Source organism: Paroedura picta, chromosome 16, assembly GCF_049243985.1.
Source record: "Paroedura picta isolate Pp20150507F chromosome 16, Ppicta_v3.0, whole genome shotgun sequence".
Classification (NCBI taxonomy): domain Eukaryota; kingdom Metazoa; phylum Chordata; class Lepidosauria; order Squamata; family Gekkonidae; genus Paroedura; species Paroedura picta.
The window spans coordinates 23,958,383-23,972,800 of record NC_135384.1 but is presented as its reverse complement, the minus strand read 5'-3'; the positions used below and the strand labels follow the sequence as shown (position 1 = coordinate 23,972,800).

Sequence of the window (14,418 nt, the reverse complement as noted above, 5' to 3'; positions counted from 1 at the left end):
AGTTCTTATCTCATGAAAAAAAATATGGTGGATGTCAATGGAAAGGTGCGAGAGGCTGCAATTCAATAGAGGTCTCATGGAGAAGGGGCTTTAAATGGGGGGGGGGATGACAATTTCTGTGACCACTTCTGAAACTTTTCAGCAGCCACAGTATCACCCTTTTAAAAATTGCCTACTACACCATGAGCTTTACAAGCATATTTTGTGTTTGAACTCTACCACTGGTTTCTTCAAAGGTTGAAATTAATTTCATGTCAGTTGGCGATCATCTGTAGTTCAAGCAGTCGAAGTCATGTTCCCAACAGACCCTTTGCATATTTATTACTTAATTTTTTTTTCCTGGTGTGTTGAATCCACCAGGCAGCTAGTATCAATTTTTTAAAACCCTCCCAATTAAAAGAGTCAGAATGCCAAAATGCAGCAGCCGGATCCATAGAGAGAAAAGGGCATTACAAGGCTAACAAAAGCAAAATATTGTTACAGTTTTGGGATAACCCAACATCCCAAACAGTACCTCTGTTACCAAATATATGATGATCAACGAGGAAGAAAATTCTCTTAAAGTAGTTCCATAATCCTTGCAGGCTGGGTTTGACTAGTAGTAGGGGAGACATCTTTGCTGGAATATTTTGTGTTTTTGAAAACTAATTAGGAGGTCTGCTTTGAAGACTGGGGAAGAGATGGCTGGAGTGGGATTAATTGGCCCTTTTCTTCCTGATGATGATGATGATGATGTTATCCGTTCAGTCGTGTCTGAGCCTCAACAAATCTATAGGAAAGTCTCCACCACACGCCCATGTCTCTGACTGCTTCTTTTAGTTGGTTCATGGTCATCCCTGTATCGGCATTGATCGTGTCAGGTCAGCGGATCCTTTGGTGGCCACGTTTCCTTTTGCCGCTGACCATTAATGATTTTTCTAGTGAGTTTGATCCCATGATGTGTCCAAAGTAAGTGAGATTTAGCTGTAATATCTTGCCTTCTAATGACATAGTTGGTTTGTTTCTTCCCTATATCTGCTTCAAAAACTGTCTCTCCAAACGCTGCTGGGCGTTGAGGAGGGGGAGGTACAAGTACTATTTTGTTCTCATTTATATCCTGCTTTTCTATCCAGCATGGACCCAAAGTGGCTTACAAAATACTCCCCTTATATCCTCACAGCAACTGTGATTTTTAAAATAATAATAATTATTATTATATTTCTAGCCCGCCGCTCCCCTGAGGCTCACGGCGGGTAACAACATGTAAAAACCCCATAAAACCCCTAATACATAAAAAACCTGAAAACAATCCCTAGCCCACCTAACCCACCCCACCTGATGGCGGCGGAACTATCTGGGAAACCAGGGGTCATTGCTGATGTAGATGTAGATTTGTGGTAGGTTTTGTGCATGTGACTGGCACAAAGTTACCCCGCAAGCTTCCAAGGCAGAGTGGAGATGAACCTGGGTCTCTCTTACCCTAGCCCGACTTTCTTACTGCTATACCACACCAGTTGTCTCTCCAAGCAACCCCACCCCAGTTTTCAAAGGTGCTGCTGGCTTGGGTTGCTAATTAGTATTTAAAAAGCAAGAGATCCTAGTTATGACCTCTGATGTGATGTCTGGCTCATGCATAGAAAGGGCCCTGTCTCGACTAACTGGAAATAACTCTTTACACAATGAATGATTAAAACAAGGAATTCGCTGACTGAGGATTGTAGTGATGGCCACAGGCGTAGACAGCTTTAGAAAGAGGTTAGAATAATTGCTGGAAGATCGACTACTAGTCAGGGAGACTAAAAGGGAACCTTTGCATCTAGAAGCAGTAAAATTCTGAATATCGGTGCCAAGAGGCAACCTCAGACGAAGGCCTTGGACCCTTTGCCATGTTGTTGGCCCTCCAGAGAGTAACTGGTTGGTCACTGTGTGAGGCAGGATGCTGGACTGGATGGACCACTTGTCTGATCCACTATTAACCAACTCACTGTGCATCTGTTTGTGAGAGCATCAGAGTAGGCCTTCTGAGGAGCACCTTAATGCCCTGGTAGGTTCCCATCAATACAGAGCAGTTATTCTAGGCAAGGTGCTGAAGCAGGAGCAGGTGAGCTATGGAAGGAAAGGTTGAGAGTGGTCCAAATGAGTGCCTTCCTATGGGGAGGGCGTCAGACTCTGAATTGTTTCTTCAGCTGTTGGTGAAACTGTCCTCAAGTTTCTTCTGGAGTCCTAAGTGTTACAAAATGCACCCCTTTAAAAAAAAGATGGAAATCTGATATTCTCTGAATTCCATTTTGCTCTGCAGATTTAAATGACTTAAAACATGTCAGGAAACTGTTTTTAGTATTCACTGGTTCACTCTCCCTTCCTTTTCAGAAATCCACGCCACAGGGTTCAACTACCAGAACGAAGATGAGAAAGTGACCCTTTCCTTCCCCAGCACACTTCAAACAGGTACCGAATCCTCTCAAGGTTTTGGCTCTCAGTGTGCCTGGTGGTTCAGCTGAGGCCCATAATTCCATGATTTCTGTTCCCTGGACAGAAGAGCATTCTTTCTGATGGCATCGTCTTGACTTGAAATCTGCCTCCTTCTTGTGTTTCACAACTTGTGGGCTTCATTGTCCGGGCAAACCAATCAAATATCTTGTATAAATGATTTGCTTTTAACTGAGCATTTTGATGGGGAGGAAGATCAGTTGGAATTGTAATAGGAAAGGATATAGCTCAAATTTTGTTGGTGGGTTCCCACCAGTCCTTCAGTGGGCAGGAAGCAGGTGCAGGTACAATAGCTGCAGAGCGGACAACTCTTAGGTGTTGTGCATATACTTAAAGGGAGAAGACCATAAGTGCCCCATCCCTCCTCCCATCGCTGGCTGAATAGAGCATGGGGTGGGGAATTCTTTCCCAGTTTTGGTCTTTGTGGAATCTGGTTCTGTCAGCCAGCCCTTGGTTCTGGAAGAGCTTACCTACAAGATGTACATATTCACAATTTGTATTTTAGGTTTATTCTTAAATCACTCATATTTAAATAGGTCATATATGAAGAGGCCTTGATGCAACTTGAGCTAGTCAGGAAGATGTTGGGACAATAAACGTGCCCTTCAGCCTGTGGTTTTAATTCCCACCCTGTCCTTAAACCAGTGTCCTACTTGAAAGAGGGACCCAGGTATCACTGTGTAGCATGGCTGAGGATGCTATCCTTGAACGCACGGAGACCTTATTTTCAATGGCTTGGCTGTGTGTTTGCCAGTTCACATTGGATGTGCTGTCAGTCAGCTGTACCCATTGTGGGTTGAGTGACATATCTCCCTTCTGGCATTGGCAGTGGCACCATAATTGCTTCTGTGGACTTTGTTTCAACCCCTCCTATCAGCGACAACTCAATGTGGGAGGGGAAACACCACAGTAAATCGTGTGTCCATGTCCAGTATTGTCAAGTCGCTTTCCAGTGATGGTGACCCAAGGAATTAATGCTTTCCTGAATATCCTATCATTAACAGCCTTGCTTAGATGTTGCAAACAAAGGGGTGTGGTTTCTTGGTTGAATCAATCCATCCCATGTTGGGTCGTCAACTTCCCCTAGCATTGTCTTTTCCAGTGGTCTTGTCACAATGTCATCAAAGTATGATAGCCTCAGTGTAGTCACTTTTGGTTTTAGGGAGAGGTCAGGTTCATAAATAAAGCTTCTTCCTAAAATGAAAGTAGCATTGTCTTACTAGAATTTTTAAAAACCTACTGAACAAGTTTAGCACACTTATATAAACAGGCAGCTAGAACTACCTTGGCTGCTTTTCGATCTTAGGAATCCAGTCTTTTTGAAACCAGAACTTCTGTTTTCAGAATATCTTCTCCCAGCAGGAGTAAATTTTCTTCCCTTGCAATTAAAGCAAAACACCCCCAAATACTGGCAGCACCCTGGGTCTCCCATCAGATATCTGTGTCGGCCATTGTCCTACTTTTAAATACACATTTGTGAAACAATATTTCTAGCTACGCAGCTCAGGAAGGGGAGGGTTTGGGGGAGGTTTGGCTTGGCAGCTCAGTGGAGGGGTTGTTGGCTGCCTTGTGGGCATTACGGAGCCTAGCAACACCCGGACATTGAGACTGTTTCTTGCCAGTTATTTTTAATTCCAGAACAGACAGCCAAGCTCAGCCGGAGGGTGTTGTGAAGGCCTTTTAATGCAGCGAGCGATTGCTTTTGTGGTCACAGAATAAAAATAAATCAAAGAATACTTGTCACTGTATCACGTCCTGTTAGGGGAAGACCCTGCAAGTGTCCTTTTTTCTTGCCAAATTCCTTACCCTGCTGCCTGTACATCTCGGAAAGTGCCATGGAAATTAGGGAACTGTGCTTCCTCCGTCGCCTTCAGTCAGTGCCGAATATTTCAAAATCAGCACTAACAGCTTTTAATCTTTTTTAGCAGCCCAGATAGCTAGACTTTTTTTTCATTTAGGGGCACTAAGAACTCTTGTCCAAACTGTGTACCGCCTGTGGTACTAGAGCACTGTTTGTCAATTTCCAAGTAGGGCTTAATTGACCTTGATAGCACAGGCTGGGGTAATCTCAGAAGCCAAGCAAGGTCAGCCGTGGCAAGTATTTGAACGGGAGATCTCCAGAGAATACCAGGGTCATGCAGTGGAGGCAGACAGTGGCCAACCCCCTCTGGACGTCTCTTGTTTTGAAAACTCCACAGAGCCGCTGTGATTCAGGAGTTGACGGCATTTCCCACCGCAGCGCTGAATGTTGGGGATCATTTTAAAGTGTGCATCAATCAGGCGTTATGGTGTGCTTTGCACAGAATAGCCAACCACACTTCTCAGCCAAAGTGCTTCCATATATTTAGGTTACAGTGCGGAATGGAGTTCGTTTTTACCGCTTCTTCTCAATGTCCTCGAGGCTAGAAGATGCATGCTGAAATATGTGCTGGGGTAATAATGATTCTAACTCCTCTCCCTCTTTCCCCCCTTCCCCTTTCCTGTTTTTTTTTTTTTTTTTGATCATTGATTATATTGACTTGGATGAGTGTTTAGTGAATTCCACGCTGCAAAAGGGGCGTAAAATTAAACTGCATGATGAGAGCGGCAAACTGAGCTTGAACCACAGCGCCATTCAGAGAAGAGGGGATTTTTTATTTTCTTAGTGAATTGGAGCTGGACTTACAGATGTAACAGGTCTCAGTTGCTGTGAATTGGAACTAACTCCCCCTAAACATAAGCAGTAATTGGTTCAAAGAGTAAATGTCAGCTCTGACCTGCATAGCCTGAACTCATCAGATGTCAGAAGCTGATAGCATGAAATCTGCAAATGAATTCCAGTTTAAGAGCCTTATACCGGAGCCTCTCTGTGAAAGCTGCTCATTCCGAAGAAAGGCCAGGGGGCTAGCAATACAATGCATCAGTTTACTGTTAAACAGGACAATTTGAAAAAAAAAATGCAAAAACAAGATAAAACATGACCCACTTCCAAATAGGATACATCCAGGGTAGAGCCTCTCCGCTGAATCTATCCCCAGGCGCTGCCCCCAAATTTCAAGGAACTACCTTTAAGTCAGAGTTGCTTATGCACTGCCATCTGACACAACAGCCTTAGCCTGCTGAATTGTGCCTGTGGGAGAGTTTGGTGCAGTTGAATAATAAAAATGTATCTTCTCTTTAATATGAGATATATTATGAATTTTGTTTTTTTATTATGGTATATTAGGGTTTATAATTAATATGCTAAAGTCAATATGGAGAGGCAATAAGATGTTTAATATGGAATTAAGTAGTAATGATGAAAAATAATAATATAGTGGTAATTAACTATTAACCACTAATTACCATCTTTTAAGATTGTGAGGCGGAGATGGGTAGAATGCTTTTGCCTTTTGTTTATCTTTTAAATATGTTATGCAATGTATAGTAATCTTATACCATTCTTAATGTTTATCTTTTTTTCCTTTTGAAATAAAAACTATCTGTCAAAAAGTATATTATGGAATGTCATATTAGCTTGGGCAAAATTAGTCTCCTAGAGATAGAGAGAGACAGATAGACAGATTTTAAGTGATGGGGTGTTTCAGAGAAACAACTCAGGATGCAAAAGTACAATCTGAATAGTTATTAACTTGATCAGAGCAGAGGGGAATTGTTTGGGGTAAAAAAATTAGCATCTGGAGTGAGATACAGGTCCCTATTCAGCCAGTTGGTGCCCATTATTCTGAGCTTCTGTTTCTCTGAGATTGCCTCTCTTAAATCAGCAGTGGAATGACCTGGGAGATTAAAATGTCCCCCCACTGGTTTTTAAGAGTTATGGGGGTTTTATGTCCAATTAAATCCATGTATTCTTTTGTGTTGGAATGGATATTATTTGTCTGACACACAATAAAATCAGAGTTCAGTAGCACCTTTAAGGCCAACAAAGATTTAATCAAGGCGTGAGCTTTCGAGCGCAAGCACCCTTCGTCAGACTATGATCTTCTTACATGACAGGAAATATATAGCAAAAATCAGTTCTGTCTGACACAGTGAGTGATAAGGCATCTTTACATTTAGTGGCATATATAATGTCAGAAGATGAACCCCCCAAATCTTGCTAGTCTCCTATTGGACTTGAATCTAGCTTTCAAAGGCTGGACCCTAATGTTTTTTGGGGTTTTTTTGGCCATCCCAGCCTAATATTCTGGGTTTAGCAGCTTTCTGGGTTTAACAGCAGGGACGCATAATCCATATTTCTTTTCTATACCCACAGGGATGGGGACATTAAAGATAGATTTTGTTGGAGAGCTGAATGATAAAATGAAAGGCTTCTATCGAAGTAAATACACCACTCCTTCTGGAGATACTCGTTTTGCTGCTGTTACTCAGTTTGAGGTATGAATTGCTCCTGTGTTTCTTTCCCCCTTTACCCTTTCCTACTTTGTCAGGAACTGCATTCCTTCTCTGTGGATTTTAGCCTCTGAAGGAGAAGGCTTCTGTTGCCTTTCTAGCAATCCACCATTTTTCACTGACCTGTCAAAGGAATGGAAAGCTGTTAATAAAAAATAGAACATGACCTGGCCTGGCAGCCAGCACTGTGAGGAATACCATTCTCAAAGGGCTCAGCACAGAATTCCTTGTGTGTGGTTGTGTGTGTGTGTGTATATGTCCAAGTGTGTGTCCTCCTGCAAGAGTTGGCATTTTGCATTTATAAAAACCCTCAGGGTCAAGACTGGGGTTACAGATTTGCCCTTAGGAGGGGGAAGGAATAGTAAGTGTCATCCTCTATTGAAAAAGGTCTACCCCAATCTCCGCTTGGCACCTGTGCTTTGTACAAGACAGTGCCTGTGGGTTGTTAACTACAGCAGCTTCCAGTGTTGGCATACATGGATAGAGGATTGGACGCAGACACTGAAAGAATTGTTTTACTTGTTGCTTGGCCCCTGAACTCCCTTGTATGGCTTTGCTAAGTCCCTACCACTTCAGTCTTCTGTGTCCTTCCTCCAAAATGGAATACTGATAATTTGTCACAGAATCTGAGTGTGGAGCATTGAAGGGTCCTTTTGTATACTAAAATAAATCACAGATAAAAATAAGTTTATGAATAAGGACCTTCAGACTCTGCTGCATCGCTTTAGAGCCCCGTTTGGATTTCTGCAATGTAGTTATGTGCTTGAATGTCTTTATTATATTCCTTGAATTACTACTACTGCTACTTGCTTTCAGTTGACTTCAGGCTCTCCTTGGTATCTTGCAATGCACTTTGGTGTGACTGTCTTGTATGCAGGAACTTAAAGGCCACATGTTACTTAAGAATAGAGCTCATTAGAATTTGCCTGCTCTGTTATTGTATTGTGACTGTCATAATCGCATCCTCTGGTTAATCCTGCAACCTCCTCCAGGCTACTGATGCGCGGAGAGCCTTTCCTTGCTGGGATGAGCCTGCTATCAAGGCAACGTTTGATATCTCGTTGGTGGTGCCTAAAGACAGGGTCGCCTTGTCAAATATGGTAAGGATTTGATGACGGTTAAAAGGGTGAAAGTGCAAACTGACGTGATGGCCAGGGCTCTTCTAAACGCAGAACTTCTCTGCTGTTCATGTATCTGTTGTGCCTCCTGCAGACTGAAATCTAGCCCGCAGTTCAGACCATCAAGATAGATTCAAGTGGATAGCCATGTTGATCTGAAGTAGCGGAACAAAGTTTGAGTCCCGTGGCACCTTTAAGACTAGCTAAGTTTTATGCAAGAAGAAGAGTTGGTTCTTATGTGCCGCTTTTCTCTACCCGAAGGAGTATCAAAGCAGCTTACAGTGACCTTCCCTTTCCTCTCCCCACAGTAGACACCCTGTGAGGTGGGTGAGGCTGAGAGAGCCCTGATATGACTGTTTGGCCAGAACAGCTCTAACAGGACTATGATGAGCCCAAGGTCACCCAGCTGGCTAAATGTGGAGGAGCGGGGCATCAAACCCAGCTTTCAAGATTAGAAGCCATTGCTCCTAACCACTATGTCAAGCTGGCTTTTTGTGTATTCAAGGTATAACCCCAACTCTCCGTGTAAAGAAGCAGCTTATCAGCTTCTTCAGATGCCTGTGAATGCTAGCATTTTTGGGAGGGGTAGAAAAAATTCTCTTTATCAACTGTCTCCACCCTGTACCTAATCTTATAAGCCTCTCTCCTGTCCCTCCCATTGGTCCTCTCTTTTCTAAATTGAAAAGTGCCAGACTCTTCAGCCTTTCTTCATAGGTGCTCCAACCCCCTAGTAATCTTGGTTGCCCTTCTCTGTATTTTTTCCCAGCTTTGCAGTGTCCTTATTTGAGATACAGTGACTAGAACTGTACGCAGCATTCCAAATGAGGTGACACCATAGACCTAAAGAGGGGGCTTGACAATATTGCCGTTTCCTCCCCCCCTCAGTTCCCTACCTAATCATCCCTAACACAGAGTGCACATTTTTCTCTAGGTTGACACTCCCATTGAGGTGTCCACTACAACAACAAGAGATTATGGGAGCATACAGTTGAAGTAGTAGGGTTATGAAGGGGGGAGTGCTCTGTGGACCCCCAGGATTGCCATTTCGCATTGCAAACTCCCAGGAGATCTCAGCCCCTGCTGTCTTGTTTCCATCATTACAGTGCAATGTCTCCCCCCTCCCCCCTTCACCAAGTCTCTGTCAAACCCTCTTTCCTTGGGCAGAACGTCACTGAACGAAGGCCCTACCCCGATGACGAAAATCTGGTGGAAGTGAAGTTTGCCCGCACCCCTGTGATGTCAACGTATCTCGTCGCGTTCGTGGTGGGAGAATACGATTTTGTTGAGACCAGGTCTACAGATGGTGTGTTAGTCCGCGTTTATACTCCTGTCGGCAAGGCAGAGCAAGGAAAGTTTGCATTAGAGGTAAAAACACCCACCCACCCAATCCCGCCCCCGATTCCATGGCAGCCGGGAGTTGTGCTTAAAAAAAGGATTTTGAATTCTGGGAGCGAACTGGCTGCTAACCCCTGTTCTTGAAGACTGGTATCTAATGCAGAGGTGGTCAGTACTTTTGTGCTGGGGAATCACTGGATTCTGCAGGCGTCTAGTTAGGAGGTAGAGTATATTTTGCCAAATTGATCCCCCTCATGAATGAATGGACCCCATAGCCAAGTTGGTGCTCTTTAGTAATAAAAATTTTAAGTTATGGAGGCCACATACTCAGCCAAAGCTAAGGCATTACATACAAAATCCCAAAGAGATCTGTCATTACATTACAGATTATGCCTTTTACAACATAAACACTTTTCCTGTTATGAATGCAGTGGTGGATAAACACTATCCTCTACCCTTCAAAACCTGGTAAAGTCACCAGGGGAGCAGGCTTTGGGGTCTTTTTCAGGTCCCTTTGCCACCCGTTGCTGCCTGATCAATATAACCAAGTGGAAATACACACGGGGAAGGTGTATGCAAACAAGGGGGGAAAAACCCAGAGTCTGAAGATAAGAACTTCTCTTTGTGTTTAATGTTGACCTCTAGTTGAAACATTCAAATTGCTCTGTCACCTGCAAGATTTATTAAGCCACATGTTTTTTTTTTTTTTCCTGATCTAATTAGTGGCCAGGTGGCTGGGATCTTCCCAGGCATCCTGGCTCTTTGCCCGAGGGAAAAGGGGAGGTTTTAAACTCCTGCGGCAATACAAGAATAAGAATCCAGATGTATTGTTTTGAAGTCAGGGCTGGGTTGGCCATTATGGCTGCTGGGACTTCTCCCAGTGGTGTCTGCCCTCTTGGAGGCATCTCTCTTCCCCAGTCCAGGCTATGCCAGTAGCAATGAGGGTGATGCTGAGAGCAGGCAGTCTGTCCCTCACTCTCTCCGGGGGGGGGGGGCTTTTCTAGTGCTGTTTTTTCCCCCTCTTTAAGTCAGTTGGAAACATAGAGTTGCCCCCTATGCCTGACATCCCAAAGCCCTTGAAGAGTATTCATTCTGGCCGGCTTAAACTCTCCCAACTTTGCAGATACAAAAGGAAAGTTCATACGTTTACCTTATTCAGAACGAATCTGAGCCCGTTCCTCAGGTAAGAGTGCCCTATATATGCAAACTTCAAGAGGCGTCAACATTTCGCCGTGTTTGCAACTTCATTCTTCTGGTCCAGTTCCACATCTACCCGCTGACAGGGAACCAAGAAGAATTCTAGCAGTTGCGACATTTTCTGTGCTCTTTCGGTCTGCTGGGTGAGAAGGGATGCCCAGCAGCTGCTCGCTGCTCCAGATCGATGTATTCTAGAGCAGGGGTAGTCAACCTGTGGTCCTCCAGATGCCCATGGACTACAATTCCCATGAGCCGCTGCCAGCAAACACTGGCAGGGGCTCATGGGAATTGTAGTCCATGGACATCTGGAGGACCACAGGTTGACTACCCCTATTCTAGAGCTTTTTATTGGATGAAAGGAAGGAAATGCCAAGTCTGCTGTATTTTGATTTCGTGCACAATATTCACCATTTTCTCTCCTCTGTAGGTTGCTGCTAAAACTCTGCCTTTTTATAAGGATTACTTCAATGTTCCTTACCCTCTCCCTAAAATTGATCTCATTGCTATTGCAGACTTTGCAGCTGGTAAAGTATCTTGCGTTATCTCTGAAATCCAGATTTTTTCTTTAAATTGGGCAATGCTTTAGGAGATGGCTGTATCAATAAATACCTTTGTATTTCTTTTATAAAGGTGCCATGGAGAACTGGGGCCTTGTTACTTATAGGTATGCTGTTAAATACTGTCTTCTCTTCTACATATCTTTTTACTAATTTCTCCATTTGTCCTAATCAATGTTCAAGTAACTTCTCCCAAGTTATTTTCCATTTTAGGCAGCTTGAGGTCTCTGGAAATGCATATCTTAGCAGATCCCAGGCAGCCATGTAGGGGATGGGTAGTTAGAATGTTTGTTAAAGACCCTCTGATTAGGGTCTTTTGTTGCATTTCTTTCTCCTTTGCCACCCCGGGCAGATGTATCCTTAATGGCGGATAAGAAGATCATAAATAGGATAGAGAATCACATGTTATTTCTCTCAAATTCCTTCTTAGGACTGAATTTACTCTTTTTCTTAACCGTACAGCCATTCACCTTAGTTAAGCCCAGGGTCCGTTTTAGGCATGGTTTGAAGATGGATTCAAAACCAGGCTAAATTCGGTGCCCTCTATCTCTAAGACTGGTCACCATCAGGGTTGACCTTGAGTTTTTACCATGGTTAAGTTGGGAGGAACATTTTTGAGAGAGAAGATGGGCAGAGGCCATTCAATTCCATGGCTGATCCCTCAGAGAGGCTTCAGTTATTAAGGGGAGGCAATTTTTAAAATGTTTTAATACTTAAATACCTGTACGATGCTTTAAAACCTGTCGTTAACTGCCCTGAGCCAACCAGGGGAGAGCGGGATACAAACGATTTATTATTATTATATTACCATCTTCATTGTTATGATTGCAAACAACAAAGGTTTCTGTGTGTGCGCATTCCCCCACCCTCCAATAGTTTGGGGCTGTGCACAAACTCTCCAACACTATAATGTCACACCTACAGGAATAGGATTGCATGCCCGCTCAGAGTTGCATCTCGTGCACTGAAGCTGCTTTTCTCCATGAGCAGGGTCCCATATTTCACCATTTCCCATAACTCCCCTAAGTATTGCAAACAGTTTGGGGAGGTTTTTAAAAATGATTGTGTTCTTGCGAAGGCCAGCGATACAGAAGCTCGCTGGAAGAAAATAACCATTCTGTCAAAGTGGCTTCTTTGTCAAGAGCTTGATTCACGGTTGAGATGCTGCTCGGAAGAAAATACTATTGGTTTATCCTCGGGGGTCCCTGCAGAATGATATTCATTAGGGTACATTCTCTGGTTCACATCTTGGTCCTAAGATAGGATAACGGAAATAGCCTTGCTTGTCTAGGCTTGCTGTTCCCCATTTGATTTCAGCTGCTTGGTGACTCTGACCCACTCACATGTCATGATTTGTCATCTTTGGGCCCAGCTCTTTAATTCTGCTTCTCCACTTACCCTACTGTTTTCAGCAGTTCCGGATTGGCAGGAGACCTTCTAGGCCGGTCAGACTCAGTGGCCTTAGGGCACAGGCCCCTGGAACCTAAAGGAGTGCCTCTTATTCTAGAGCACGGGTAGTCAACCTGTGGTCCTCCAGATGTCCATGGACTACAATTCCCATGAGCCCCTGCCAGTGTTTGCTGGCAGGGGCTCATGGGAATTGTAGTTCATGGACATCTGGAGGACCACAAGTTGACTACCCCTGTTCTAGAGCACCTTGGTTCTATCACTTCCTACAGACCAAACTCCATGCTTCCTTGTTTTTGGAACTTGGCTCTTCCTGCCTTCCCCAACAAACAAGCAGAGCCCTCAGTCAAGCAGTGTCCTTCCACCATTGTTGCGATTGCCTGGCGAATGAGAGGAGCCGGTAGCTGATTTGTCTGGAGAACAAATGGGAGAGCTGTGCGCTTTGGATTAAAATAATTCTTTGCCTGTGAGAGAATCTCTTCTTTGCCTTACAGCAGTCTCCATGTTGAAAATCCAAAGATGCAATTTTGGGGTTATTACAAGTCTGAATGCTCCCGTTTTTATTTGTTTTTGAAGTCAACCCTTTGTGAAGACAAAGTGGCATTGTCAAGAGAAGGGTTTTCCACCTGCTTTTCTCCAGCTAGGGAGTAGTTAACAGGCAGCTGTGTGCCTATGGTCATCGACATGCAGCTTGGCCACAGTGCTAATTCCAGCCGTCCTGACCATCATGCTTTGTGACAGTTGCCCCTAATAGCTGTTTAGATTCCAAGGCCATTTCGATCTCAAACATGCATTACTGCTTGACTCTCTGGCAGTAAGAAGTGAAAAAGTCTTTGGGGAAGTTGAGAGAAGCCGGCGCACCTGTATGCAGCCATGAAATCTGGGATGAGAGTCAGGCATTCCTGACTCAAGCAAGGCGCAGTGCAGGACCCAAGAATTTGATCGTTACCATTTTCCACCACCACCACCCTTGTTTCAGCCCTGTTTCTCCTTATTTGAGCTTATCTGTTCACATTAGTTCTTGTTCATTACCTGAAAGAGTCTCCAAGCAGCTTTCAATCCCCTTCCCTTCCTTTCCCCACAACAGACACCCTGTGAGGTAGGTGAGACTGAGAGAGCTGTGTTAGGACTGCTCAGAACAGCTTTATTATCATAGAATCCTAGAGTTGGAAGGGGCCATACAGGCCATCTAGTCCAACCCCCTGCTCAACACAGGATCAGCCCTGAGCATCCAAATGTTTATTAGTGCTGTGGCGAGCCCAGGGTCACCTAGCTGGCTGCATGTGGAGGAATGGGAGAATCAAACCCAGTTCTTCAGATTAGAAGCCACTTCTCTTAACAATTGCCTTCCCTTCGTCTCCCCACAACAGACTCCCTGTGAGGTAGGTGGGGCTGAGAGAGCTCTGACAGAACTGCTCAGTCAGAACAGCTCTAACAGGACTTTGACTAGCTCAGGGTCACCCAGCTGGCTTCATGTGGAGGACTGGTTCTTCAGATTACTACACCAAGCTGCCTTTTTGACCCAAATACTCAGGCTTGGAGCAGATGGATCATGGTGGGGGCTCCTGTTGCCATATGGTACAGCAAGTGCCCAAATAGGTCTTTAAAGTAGCACCAAGAAGAACAGATCTAGGCTAGCCTCCATCTGCAGATCTTACAAAGAGCATTCGAAAGCTTTCCATTTTCCAGCCTACCGTCACATGACGTTATCTTGTGTTTTCCATGCCCCCGCCCGCCATCTTCCCATTTCATGAAACACTCTTTTGGGCTGACATACAAACGTTTCTTGTGGACTCTTTGAAAAGCGAAAAGCACACATGTCGTGATCCTTAATCTCAGAGCCCAGCTTATCAAAGTCGAGGGTGGATAGAGAAGCTTGCTTTCAATGCCCCTGATCTTGGCCCGTCTTGTGCCCCTGCTCTGGTGTGTCAGTTCTAGGGGAACCTTTCTGCTCTCAGCACACT

At 44.3% G+C, this 14,418-nt stretch overlaps 1 protein-coding gene across 1 annotated transcript in view; it reads left to right on the top strand.

The window, feature by feature from the left end:
* Nucleotides 1-14,418, top strand: part of NPEPPS (aminopeptidase puromycin sensitive) — an 83,484-nt gene that overhangs the window by 33,353 nt on the left and 35,713 nt on the right. The window contains exons 3-8 of the mRNA XM_077313934.1: nt 2,350-2,427; nt 6,704-6,825; nt 7,833-7,940; nt 9,123-9,323; nt 10,918-11,014; nt 11,121-11,154. Of these exons, the coding sequence (XP_077170049.1) occupies nt 2,350-2,427; nt 6,704-6,825; nt 7,833-7,940; nt 9,123-9,323; nt 10,918-11,014; nt 11,121-11,154 (640 nt within the window). The remainder of the gene's footprint in view (nt 1-2,349; nt 2,428-6,703; nt 6,826-7,832; nt 7,941-9,122; nt 9,324-10,917; nt 11,015-11,120; nt 11,155-14,418) is intronic.